Source organism: Erythrolamprus reginae, unplaced genomic scaffold (genome assembly GCF_031021105.1).
Source record: "Erythrolamprus reginae isolate rEryReg1 unplaced genomic scaffold, rEryReg1.hap1 H_43, whole genome shotgun sequence".
Taxonomy (NCBI): Eukaryota; Metazoa; Chordata; class Lepidosauria; order Squamata; family Dipsadidae; genus Erythrolamprus; species Erythrolamprus reginae.
Window position 1 is genome coordinate 136,383 of NW_027248499.1, and position 13,401 is coordinate 149,783.

Below are 13,401 nucleotides of genomic sequence, written 5' to 3' on the forward strand. Positions count from 1 at the left end.
ATCTAGACGTCTCTGTCGCATGTTAATGACAGCTTGTGCCTCCCCGGGGCTCCCATGCTGTTCTTCCTCGTCACATTCCTGATTGTACTCTCCCCCGTCCGACTGCCCAGCCCCCTCCTCTTCGCTGTCATCCTCCTCCGGGCATGGAGCCAGCAGAGACGCAGCTGGTCTTTGATCTGCCTCAGGCTGAACCACAACAGCATAGAGCCGAGGCAGGTGTATGGGCTGGCCCGTGATTTCCGCTACTGGTTCCGGTTCGATTGAACCAGTCCGAACCGGCTGATTATCACTTCTGGCTTGAATGCTCATCCCTTGGTATTTGTTTAGGGCAAATGCTACATTTCACAGGTGCCCTAGCCTGATTTCTAATTTCTGTTTTTTCCTATTGTGGGATGTAGAAACCTGGACCACAGGAAGAGGAAGAGGAAGAGGAGGAGGAAAAGAAACCAGACCCTTTGCATCAGCTCATTCTCCATTTTAGCAGGACGGCGTTGACGGAAAAAAGGTTTGTAGTGAGTGGGAGAATCAGAGCCCGGCGTGAATTTGGACACCAAAAGGATGACGTAGCTGTGGCCGAAACATTCTGCCCTGATGTAGGAGCAGGACAGGGGGAGCCTGAGGATGGAGTCAAGTGAGGAATTAGCCTGGAATCATTGCATCATCACAAGTGGTCTAAGTCCAGCCTTATCTATTGACAAGACTGTTAGTTGGCTAGAGTCTTGTGTAGAGGCATGAGCAATAATTCAACTTAGCTGGGACTTAATGTGTGGGCCTGATCCTTCACTATAACACAAAAATGAGAGAGGTGTTTGGGAAGTATCCGATTCAGCCAATCAGCTCTCCCCAGCTTGTCTATGGAGTCCTTTCAATTTGCTTCTTCTTATTCTTATTATTATTTATTGGATTTGTAAGCTCAACTGGAAGTACCAGTGATGGTTGTGTCAGAGTTACTTTGAATTTGCGTTGGAAAGCTGGAGGATACCAGTCACTAGACAGTTTTCTTAATAAAGATACTACAGCAGGAGTTCTTTCTTCAAAAGGTTCTTTTACTTCTTCAGTAGTAGTATCAAAAACTATTTACTCTACACTATATTACAGAACAAACCGCGGAAAGTGAACACAAGAACAAGGGGACACAACCTGAAGTTAGTTGGGGGAAAGATCAAAAGCAACGTGAGAAAATATTATTTCACTAAAAGAGTAGTAGATTTTTGGAACAAACTTCCAGCAAACGTGGTTGGTAAATCCACAGTAACTGAATTTAAACATGCCTGGGATAAACATATATCCATTGTAAGATAAAATACAGGATATAGTATAAGGGCAGACTAGATGGACCAGGAGGTCTTTTTCTGCCGTCAGACATCTATGTTTCTATGTTTCTATACTAAACATCTAACCACACTATCACAGCAAACCACGTTAGAACCACTCAGAACCATAACAGACCACACCCATACAAAGGAGTATTACAATATATACAAGTATTGGCCAATCAGGTCGTAGAACATCATTCTGCTGATGCACCACGACTCAGCATTCCCTCTATTTTACAGTAATTACAGCATTTCCACTGTACTTGCAATATAACGTCAGGTTTAAATCCTGACAGGTTGGAGGGAAATTACTTAAGGAACTTGAAGAAGCTTGGACCAAGATGTCTCCACATTACCATGTTCAATTTCATATTAAAAAATAAATAAATCCCTGGGATTTCCCATCCTCACTCTTGTCCATAATCATCCTTTATTCATCGTAGAAACGATTGAGGTTTTTCTACAGTTGGTGGTGAAATAAATAAATTAAATTAAATTAAATTATTAAGAGTTGATGGTGTAAAAAAGTTCTTCTACAGCCAGCCTTCTACAACTTGAGGTCCTTCAGGCTTGGTTGCCCTGACAGTTCCAGAATTATTTGGGCCGATTTGGGGAGTTGGCATTCAGTCTATCTTAATGAATGACAGACTGGTGCTGATCCAGAATGTGTTTACTTTGTTACAGCAAACTGGATGAAGACTACCTATACATGGCCTACGCTGACATCATGGCTAAGGTAAGTTTATTTATTTATTACATTTGTATGCCACCCCTCTCCATAGATTGGGGCGGCTAACAACAATAATAAAAACAGCATATAACAAATCTAATATTTAAAATAACTAAAAAAAACCCTGATTAAAAACCAAACAAGCACACACACACACAAACATACCATGTATAAATTGTATAGGCCATGCCTGACGACAGAGGTGGGTTTGCGAAAGGCAAGGAGGATGGGGGCAGTCCTAAGCTCTGGGGGGGAGTTGATTCCAGAGAGTTGGGGCCGCCACAGAGAAGGCTCTCCCCCTGGGCCCTGCCAGACGACATTGTTTCGTCAACGGGACCCGGAGAAGGCCAACTCTGTGGGAGCTAATCGGTCGCTGGGATTCGTGCGGCAGAAGGCGGTCCCGGAGACATTCTGGTATACTACAAGAATCCCCTCAGTCTGCTTGCCTTCGCTTGGGAACAAACAGCGGAGGTCCCATGGAGCTTAAGCGGTGTCAGATCTAAGTCCTTTGCAGCTGTGCGAGGACTGAAGGCTAACTCCCTGCTTCACCCCTCCGCCTCCGGGAGTTTTCAGGCAGACAGCTGTGGGAAGAATCTTCATCTATCAATGTTGGTGCTCACCCCACTTCTCCCCTCCCTTTTTATCCCTGGGACTTTAGAGCTGTCACATTAATGAAGGAGAAGGCGATGAGGAAGAGGAAGACGAGGTGCCGTTTGAGGTTAGTGACTGCTCTCTATTTCAACTTCCCAGATGGGTTTTTGACACACTAACCTGCAGGTGGTCAAATCTTCCTTCTCGATTAGATGAGCCGCGTGCTCCCAACTTTGTCAAGAAGGTCATTTTAGTGGTTGACTTGGAATATGTAAGAAACTGAAGAAACACTCTCTCTCTCTTGGGAGCTTTTAAAAAGCTGCACCTTTGCACATCACTCAGACAGGCTCTGGAAAATACCTGAAATCCTTTTATCTGGATTTTGCACCCCAAAAGAGGAGCTCTTACGACGCTATTTATGACATCTGATAAATTTATAGATATGAGATTTTCTCCTTTCTTTCTTTCTTTCTTTCTTTCTTTCTTTCTTTCTTTCTTCTGCTTTCTTTTATTTTTAATTTTTCCTCTTCTCTTTCCCTTTTTTCTTCCTTCTCTTTCTCTTTCTTTAGCTTTATTTTCTTTTATATATGTAAGCGTGTAGTTTGATTTATAACCGTATACTCTCAATTCATATACATTTGTACCAATATTCGCATAGTCCTTTTGCTTTATGTATCCCCTCCCCATTTATCTTCAATAAAGATTATATTAGGTATGAAGGTCTTGGCATATTCAGGTTTCTTCCCGTGTAGGTTTCACAGATTCCTGGCGACGTTTCGACGAGGTCCCACTCGTCATTTTCAGGCTGGTGCTTTTGGCCTTGTGCTAGGGAGAAAACAGTGTGACCTGAGCTGCCTTCCCTCTATAAATACTGGTGGGTAGGTGGGTGTGGAGTGCTGGCTCAGCAGCTGCAAGCTGTGTTGAAACTTCCTGGTCGCCAGAAATCTCTGAAACTTACACGGGAAGAAACCCGAATATGCCAAGATCTTCTCATATATGTCTCATATATGTCACATGGTTTTTTTTTGCTGAATTTGAAAACTAAGGGAGACTAGGATAGATCTATTTCGGCCTTATTTTGGCCTCATCAGCTAGCCATACCCACTGGGACTTAAACCTGCAACGTTTGCCTTGTAAGGCAGAGAATTATCTATATATATATAAATTAAAAAAAGAAGAGCTCTCCCCATCTTCCTCCTGTAAGCTTCTCCCTCCTGATCCTTTGTGTTCTTGCAGGAAAAAGAGATGGAAAAGCAGAAACTTTTGTACCAACAATCCCGACTTCACAATCGTGGAGCGGCTGAGATGGTCCTGCAAATGATTAGCGCTTGTAAAGGTTAGAAGCGATCCTACTTTTTTCCTCTCTCTTGTCTCCGGCAAAGAATGGATCCTTGGACAGGTCAGAGTTACTTCATCCCAAGAGAGAAAACCTTGATTAAGTCAGGAAGGTCTCTAGCTGGGCTATTTGGGAGATATAAGTGGTCCTCAACTTACAACTGTTTGTTTAGTGACCGTTCTAAGAAGTTATTGTAGTGAGCAAGCACGGGCATCACCATGTACCAGAAGAGATTTAGGAAGGACTGGAGTGGGAGGGAGAGAACGAAGAACAACTGAATGGAGAGCAAATGAACACTTATTGTACGATGCCCAAAGTCCAGAAGGAGTTAAGCGGCCTATACATTTAATAAATAAATAAACAAATAAATTTAATAAGTAAATAAATGTCCTTGAGGCCTTGATAGTAGAAAAAGGATGCGGTCACTAATATCTTCTGGCATTAAACTTTAGTCTAACAATGATGAAATCAAGACCCAGGAACCAAAAGTGAAGTTGCTTCTTTGTTTCTTTATTGTTCCTTTGCTTATAGACAGAATCTTGCCAGACTAAAGCAACTACCTGCATAATTTTAGATGTATTCTGTGAACTGCTAAGGAGGAACTGTCTTGGCCTTCTTCCTCCCTCCTAGACATTAATAATAATAATAATAATTTATTAGATTTGTATGCCGCCCCTCTCCGAAGACTCGGGGCAGCTCACAACAATAATAAAAACAATGTTACAGTGGAACAAATCTAATATTAAAAGAGAAAAAATATAAAACCCCACCATTTAAAACCAAACTCCGCTGCCCCTTTGCCCTCTTGGAAAAAGCCCCTCCAGACTAGAGGTCGTCCTCAACTTACGACAGTTTGTTTAGTGACTGTTCCATGTTTTATAATATCCCGAGTCTTCTTTTCCCTTCAGTTCAATAGTCAATTTATCTAGTTCTGCACAATCTAGAATCTATCATTGCACTTTTGGTAGGTAACCCTCCTTGTTTCCAATAAATGAGAAGACCCCTTATCATTTGGTCTTTTCCTGGAGAAGAAAGTCACTATGTTCCAAGGCAAGAGATGTCATGAAATAATTTGGCTTTCTGTCTTGACAGGGGAGCCTGGGGCCATGGTTTCCTCTACTCTGAAATTGGGCATCTCCATCCTGAATGGTGGCAATGAGGAGGTACAGCAGGTAAGAAGAAGGAGACCGGGATTCTGGGCAAGTTCTTCCTTGTGCTAATTCTTGGAGACTGAGAAATGGTTTTACCCCAAGATTGAAAAGACTTGGATAACACTGGATAGAGAAATTATTATTCTAAGATAACAAGATGGGTCTGACTCGATCCATGTAATTGAGGATGGTGTGATTCTCCTTCCATCTATAGTATGGTCCTTCTGTAGATTAGACCTTCAGATCTGTAGATGTGAAGAACGATGATCTATGAAGATAGGAACTTGCAGGGTTATGTTGTTTGATTCCCCAAAAGCTAAACATTAGGTTCTTTGGGCCTTTCCAAATGTTGCCTTTCTCCCTTTCTTCAGAAAATGCTGGATTATCTGAAGGAGAAGCATGAGGTGGGATTTTTCCTGAGTCTCCAGGCACTAATGCAAACCTGCAGGTACTTAGCGGTGTCTTCTACTTTTTCCGTTGTTTTCAATAACTTTTCATTATCTTCTTGTCCACCGTCTGGAGTTTGAGATCCTCTAGAGCAGTGATTTTCAACCTTTTTTGAGCTGCGGCACATTTTTTACATTTACGAAACCCTGGGGCACATTAAGCGGGGTGGAGGGGGGTGACTAAAAAAAGTTTGGACAAAAAATTCTCTCTCTCTCTTCCTCCCTTTCACTCTATTTCTGTGTCCCTCCCTCTTTCTTTCTCTCTCTCTCTCTGTCCCTTTTTCTTTCTCTTCCTTCCTTCCTCTCTTTTTTGCTCTCTTTCTTTCTCTCTCCCTACCTCCCTCTATGTCTTTCTCTCTCTCTCCTTCCCTCCCTCTCTTTCTTTCTCTCTCTTGCTCTCTCTCTTGCTTTCTTTTTCTTGTTCTCTCTCTTTCTCTCTTTCTTTCTCTCTTTCTTTCTCTCTCTCTTCCTTTCTTTCTCTCTCTGAGCTTCGCGGCACACCTGACCATGTCTCGCGGCACACTGGTTGAAAATGCTGGCTGGGGAATTCTGGGAGTTGAAGTCCAGACATCTTCAAGGTTGCCAAGGTTGGGAAACACTGCTCTAGATTCAGCAAGGGTTGCTTGACTGGATAAGATGGATTTGTGGAATTATAAAGTTGCAGACTTCCGTTTGTGCCTCTTTCACCTACCTCTGGTGAAGAAGAAAGGCTGTGTCCTCACCCCCTCTCTTCTTTCGTCCCTCCCCTTCATCCACAGCGTGCTGGACCTCAATGCCTTTGAGAGGCAAAACAAGGCCGAAGGACTTGGGATGGTAACAGAAGAAGGAACGAGTAAGTCTTTCTGCTCCGGTTGAGGCTCCCCAGCAAACCGACCGTGAACGAACCAACTCATTTTGGTTTTCTCACATCTCCTACCTCCCGAGACAGGCCGGAGGCAGCATCCTACCCCCTCCTCCTGAGACCGCCAAGGTTGAGTCCGGCCACTGGATTTTTGGGGAGAAGGCCCCAAGGGCCCAAAAAATCCAGCAGGGGAGGCCCAGGAAGCTTTGCATGTGGGGACAATATCTCCCAGTTTACGTTTGCTGGAAAAATGTTTCCCCAGACATTTTTCCAGTTTGGATGTGGAGCAGGCTCAGGGTTCTTTTGTAGAAGGGGTCAGAGGTTGCATCTCCGAGGAAGGATGCAAAAGAGTTGGGTTTTTTCCTCTCTCTCTCTCTCAAGATGGACACTGGCTCCTTTCCCAAGTGTTCATCCTCTCCCTCCTCTCCCTCCAAACCCGTCCCCGGTCCTCTGCATCCCCCTCTTTGTGTTCACTGCTTCCTTCTCACAAGGCGTGAATTAATTGAGATTTCTAAAACCAATAATGGATTTCCCCTCCGCCCCCAAATCCGCCTTCCTCCACTCCAGGCTCTCTGGTCTCATCCGTTCTTTGTTCCACCTTCATGGCATTTTAATCGGTTTTATTTTGCTCCCCCCCCCTTTCTCTCTGATTTATAAATGGGTCTTTTTTTCCTTCCGGCACTCACCCCCCTTTCTCTCCTCCTTCCTCCTTCTCTCCCTTCCCGCTCCCCCTCTCCTGGTGTCACCACTGCCCACCCCTCAGTCATCAGTCGTGAAAATGGTAAATAATCTCTTTTGGCTTTTTGGGGGGATGTGAAATTGCGTTTTTCTTTGATGGTCGGTTTCTCGGCTTCTTTTATTTTTTTCATTTTAGTTGCCCTTTCTAACCTGAGAAATTGAAGGCTAAAGCAAAAAAAACCCCCCAAAAACAAACTGATCGGAACCCCTTCCTCCCATTTCCTCCCAACCCTCGTTTAGAACTCAGGACCTTAGAACCCCGGAGGAATTTAATTAATGTATCTAACAGACTGGGGGGCAGAAAATGTAGGGAAGCTTCAGACTGGAGAATTCTGGGAGTTGAAACCCACAAGTCTTAAAGTTGCCGAGTTTGGGGACCCCTGTACTAGACAATGGTCAAGATGAATGTCACGGCAGGGATCCTTAGAAAAAACTTTGATGGTGTTTGCTCAGCTGTATGTCAGGAATGGTTGGGTGGCGTTGAGTCACATGTTCTTAGTGTCTGGAGGTTCTAGACCAATGGTTCTCAACTTGGGGCTCGGGACACCTTTGGGGGGTCGAATGGCTGTTTCACAGGGGTCGCCTAAAACCCTGGGAAAAGACAAATTTTCCCTGGTGTTAGGAACTACAGCTTCTATTCTGGTGCCTTGGAACATACGCTTACAATCCGACCAATCAGGCGTTTATAGTGGGGATGTCCCTCTGACCCTCCTGCCAATCAGCTTAAAGCTCTGTTGGGAGAATTGGCGCTAGACTTATGGTTGGGGGTCACCAAAACACGAGGATCTGTATTACAGGGTTGTGGCATTAGAAAGATTGAGAACCGCTGTTCTAGACGGTTCCAATTCTACAGTCTTCAGATCGGACTTGATAGCGGTGGTCAAATCTCCGAATGATCTCAATTGAGAATCTACACCTGGAATCTCAAGCGAAGGAGATTTTGTAATCTGTGGTCCAGTTAAGGATCATGGTAGATAGATCAACCCACGGTTGAGCCGGCTGTGCTTCACAGTTGCAGTTGGGTTGACCAGCTAAGTTGGTCTGTTCTTTGGAAACTGGGCCATGTTTTATGGACACAGGGTGGCTAGTTTTCTCATTCAAGCCCCAAGAAGTGGACAGTTCTTGACGGTCAGCTTGGAAGACCAAGATAGGTTTCAAGTCCTAGCTTGGAGAAACACCTGGTGTTTTCTGGGAAAGAGACTCAATTGGAGTCCCAACATTCATGATGGAATTGCTTCCCCGCCATGGAAGACATTTGAGTTCTTCTCAACTTTGGGTGAAGGCATCATGATCAGCCAGAACCTGGTTGAATAAACGCGCAACCCATTACATCCATGTCAACCCTGACCTGTTGGAGGGGGTTCTGATCAGTTTTCAGAGGGGGCAGGAAAGTGTCCTGAACTCTATTGGGTGCATAGAGTTGACCAATTTCCCCCCAGTATCACATTCTAGCTTTCCCCTCAAAATTCATGTTGGCGTTCTGCACAGTGTCTAGGGATGCCCCTGACTACTTCTGGTGCAGACCTCAATTCTTCCCCACCCACCCACCTATCCTTTTCTTCTTTGTCCTGTTTTCAGAAGTCTTCGGTGTAGCACACCTTGTTGCCCTCCATGCCTGCGTCCTCCTGCCATTTTGTTCACAGCAGCGTTGTCCCAGCCTAGACTGGTGACCAAGGAGGATGCAAGTGCAAGTTGCATAAATGTGCGGCTGTGTTGGTGGTGTAAGTGCTTTGTAACAGTACGGCGTCGTTGTAACAACTAGCTGTTGAATCCTATGTCTTCTGTACCTGTGTAGCTGGGTGTTTTGTGTTTTGAAAAGCTGTGTGTCTGTGTATTTGTGAGATAGGTACCGGTGGGTTAAGCAAGTAGAAAAGCTGCAGAGTAAAAGCATAGTATATTTACTACGCTTTCTTGGCATCGATCTCATAGGTAAACTTTGTCCTTCACTTAAGGAATGTTGTGCATATAGAGGTATCCCTTGATTTTTGTGACTGGGTTTATAACAGCTTTGGGGGGAAAATGAATTATTGACAGTCTTTAAACTTAACGAGCGTTGCAGAATCTTACCAATGATGTGATCAATATTTGGACACTTGGCAATTGGCAGGAGTAACATTATAATAAATCTTTAGACATTGAGATAAAGGACATTTTTGGCATCTAAAATTGCAACTGTATTCTTATTAAATTCCTGATTAATGCAGGAAAGTCTGTATTATTATACCACTATGCAGTGGTCCTCTAATATTAGATTAGCCTATTTTTAAGAAGCTCTCATAATAGTGCTGGTTCTAATATTTAATATAATCTTTCTTTCTCTCTCTCTCGTCTGTATCAAACGTTCTTCTGCTATAGTAATCTTATAACAACCCCATTATGTTATTTATTGCAGTAACTCACCTTGGCACGATTGTCATATCTATACATCACATTAACCCCTTGTCTTCGTAAACCTCCTGGGTTTTGTGCTTTTAGACAGAAATGTGCAGTGTTTTCAGGTAGGACCCTAAAAGAAATAATGAGGCCTGGATTAAAAAATAATAATTCCAATTTAATTCAGTTTAAATTATCCAAGCACAGCCCATAAAATCATCTGCTACAACATCCTTCCTATCAACGACTACTTCAGCTTCAACCACAATAACACACAAGCACGCAACAGATACAAACTTAATGTAAACCGCTCTAAACTCGACTGCAGGAAATACGACTTTAGTAACCAAGTAGTTGATGAGTGGAACTCCCTACCTGACTCTATAGTACCATCACCTAACCCCCAAACCTTTTCCCTTACACTGTCCACTGTTGACCTCTCCTGATTCCTAAGAGGTCAGTAAGGGGCGTGCATAAGTGCACCAGCGTGCCTTCCGTCCCCTGCCCTAATGTTTCTCTCTTACTAGTATCCTGTATATAAATATTATATCTTTGCATGCCACCAATAAGTACTTGACAAAACAAACAAATAAATAAAAATTAATGCAATGCATTGATCATTGCACCCCAAGTATTTTAGGGTTTTGTTAAAAATTAAAAATAAGAGGCCTGCTTTGGAAGAGCGACAACATGGACTCTCCAGGGTTTGAGTATTTGTGTTCTTCAGGTTGTAGCCTCCTTGCTGTCCTGTCTTTCTAAAGTGTCGTAACTATGTTGTCCTGCTTAGCTCCTTCGCTTTCTCCGATTTTATTCGATTGGGTTTTTGAATCCCCTGGAGGGTTTTTTTTTCTGATTCGAACTGGCTTCAGATAAAGTCATTCTTCACGAGGTCACTTGGAGTAGCCATTGTCCTTCTCTCTTCTACACCCTCAGCCCAGCTTCCATCTATAACCTGCACAGGTAATCCTCGACTTACAACCATTTGCAAGTGTTGTGATCAAAGTCACAACAGAACCCGGAAAAAAGTTTGACTCGTGACGGTTTTTCACACAGCATCCCCAGTGGCCTCATGATCAATCTTTGTTGTGGTTTATTCAGTTATTTATTTCTTAAAAATAATCTTTATTAATTATTTACATTAAGAAACAAAACAAATACCATAAAATAAACAAAGGCAAAGACAAAAACCGAACACAACTTACACAGACAGATAGATATCATCATTCATGACTACAGTTATATATCAAGTCTTAAACACTCAATAATTTGCACATTTGCCAACCTACTGGTTGACATTATTGTGACAGCTTTTAAAAAAATCAGTTTTACATTGCTATATTATTTCATCGTTACCTAAATCTTAATCTTATTAATTTCACTCCTATTACCTGTCATAAATTGTCCAAACTTAATTGCTAGACAACATTTTTTTAATTATTTTGTATAGCTAGTAAACGAAAGGAATAACAAGATTGCTTATTATTATTATTATTATTATTTGGATTTCTGCAGGGGACGCCGGGCGGCTTACAGCATTAAAAAAAAGAATACAAAATAGACAATAATAATAAAATCCGATCCTAAAAGCTACATTTGGAAATCCAAACATTTGAAACTCATCTAAAAACGCAAATTTTTAAAACCATTCAGCCAATATTCATCTTATCACAGACGTACTATTTGGCTGGAACAGAGCGTCAACGCTTAATGGCCTACCAAGCCTCCTAGCAGAGGTGTGTTCTTGAAAGGCCGGGAGGGTAGAGGCAGTGCGGATCTGTTGGGGGAGTTGGTTCCAAAGGTCCGGAGCCGCCACAGAGAAGGCCCTTCCCCTAGGCCCCACTGGGCAACATTGCTTGGCTACGGGACCTGGAGAAGACCGACTCTGGCCGGCCGCTGGGATACATGAGGCAATAATCTGGTCCTAAGCCATGTCGGTTGTACATCGAGGACTACCTGTGCCCAGTTTTGAAGGGAAGATGGCGGTTCTCGCAGGGAAGGATGACCCCGGAAGCAGAGAAGGCAACGTCAGCCACAGTGGAAAAGGGTTTGGTCATTGATCTCAGTTGGGTCATATGAATCCCACCGAAGGAAGAAAATGCCTTCACATGAATGGGGAAGGCGGGCAGACTGCAAGTCCTTGCCCTCTTCACGCAAAGTTGGATTCATACTTTCATTAATGACCAAGGCCACAGAACGGATGATGGACCATCTCCTACCACTAATTTTATTAACCGTCACGGGCCAGGGCTGGGTCCTGGGTATCTTAATTCTTGCTTTCTTCCTGGTTCGTTATTGATCTCTATCCCTCTCCCACCGCTGTCTTGTCGTGCTGGATTTCATCCGCTTGCGTTTTCTTCGTCCCAAGCCAACCCTCCCCGTGTTGTGCGTCACACTCCGATCCCGTTTCCCACTAGCCGCAAAAAGGGCCGTCCCCCCAGAATGAGACGGTAAAGACTGTCTTCGGGCGCCCGACAGAATGGCAAGTGAGCAGAAGAAGCGCTTCGACTGTGGTTAATCCGAACTGAACGGGGTTCTCCCGCCCTCCTCTCTGCTCTCCCATCGTTAACGCCACTCGTTCCTCCCTTCCCAAGGTTGAAATTCCATCAGGAGCGATGGAAACGTTCGGCCGATCTGTTGACATCGAGCTGTGGCTGGAATGTCACAGATGTTGGTTTCCTTCAAGATAATTTTGTGCACCTTCCTGCCTTCCTACACAATGGCATCAAGCCGTCCACTAACCAGATGCATGAAAACCCAGATTCTACTACTCCCCCGAGTCAACCACTGCAACCCTCACTACGGCTCGGTTCCCCGAGACCCAGTCCCATTCTCTGAATTACCGTATTTTTTGGAGTATAAGACGCCCCGGAGTATAAGACACATCTTAGTTTTTGGAGAGGAAATTAGGGAAAAGAATCTGGTTACCAGGTATTCATCTGGCTAGCGTCCTTAGCCAGCACATTATTTTATCCCTTGGTTACTTTTGCAAATATCATAGTCAAGTTAAACAGTCCAGTCATACACAGTCAAATCAGTCAATAACTCTCAATATCTTAACAATACTACAAGCCTTACTTGTACAGTTTACAAATACATAAACTATCATCGAACACACAGTTCTTACTACAGCAGTCACAATGAGTCCGCAATACCAAACAGAAATAACAGAGAGAGAGAGAATCACACTTCTGGCTCTCTCTTGTGGCAACCTCCAGTACTAACTCTTAAAGCTATAGCGCTTCAATGCATACAAGCATTCATTGTACGCTTGTTTATATATTGCCAAACCCAAACTGTTATGTACATAGTACTAACAGGGTCATGAAACCTCTGCAAGAAAACCACCAATCTATTTCGGCCTTATTTTGGCCTCATCAGCTAACCATACCCACTGGGACGTGAACCTGCAACCTTTTCCTTGTAAGGCAGAGAATTATCCTCTAGGCTACAGTATCCAATCCCTTCAGCTCTGCACCAGGGAAGGGTTACATATTTTTTGTGTCAAATCACTCTGGTGTATTGAAGGAACATCACAGCTCCTTATTTGCCTCTCGGCCCAACCCAGGGCCATTTCCAAGGCAGTAAATTTTATTGATAGCCGACAATTCTATCTGTATGTGTCATATATATATTTAAATTTGCAGGAGAATTCAGCCTCAGTGAGTCCTGCAGGGTTGCAATTTTCACCCAGTGTGCAGCTGTGGTTTTGCCTTGTGGGTTGCCTTGCCCCGAACTAGCTTGTGCCCGGCACTGGGAAAATCCCAGTTTCTACTAACTGCATCACTCTCTGCCGACCCTCAGCTTATCCCCATTCCTTCTCTCCGCTCCTCCTTGCTATGTTGCGCCTGCTAATGTTAGCCAGTTCTGTCTTTTCCCTCC

The 13,401-nt window shown here is 43.7% G+C and overlaps 1 protein-coding gene across 1 annotated transcript in view; it reads left to right on the forward strand.

Annotated features, from left to right (window-relative positions):
- The window catches only part of LOC139155673 (ryanodine receptor 1-like), a 141,681-nt gene that overhangs the window by 101,760 nt on the left and 26,520 nt on the right, over positions 1 to 13,401 (forward strand). The window contains exons 75-81 of the mRNA XM_070730915.1: positions 399 to 505; positions 2,001 to 2,052; positions 2,705 to 2,764; positions 3,874 to 3,973; positions 5,066 to 5,145; positions 5,496 to 5,572; positions 6,329 to 6,402. Coding sequence (XP_070587016.1) covers positions 399 to 505; positions 2,001 to 2,052; positions 2,705 to 2,764; positions 3,874 to 3,973; positions 5,066 to 5,145; positions 5,496 to 5,572; positions 6,329 to 6,402 — 550 coding nt within the window. The remainder of the gene's footprint in view (positions 1 to 398; positions 506 to 2,000; positions 2,053 to 2,704; positions 2,765 to 3,873; positions 3,974 to 5,065; positions 5,146 to 5,495; positions 5,573 to 6,328; positions 6,403 to 13,401) is intronic.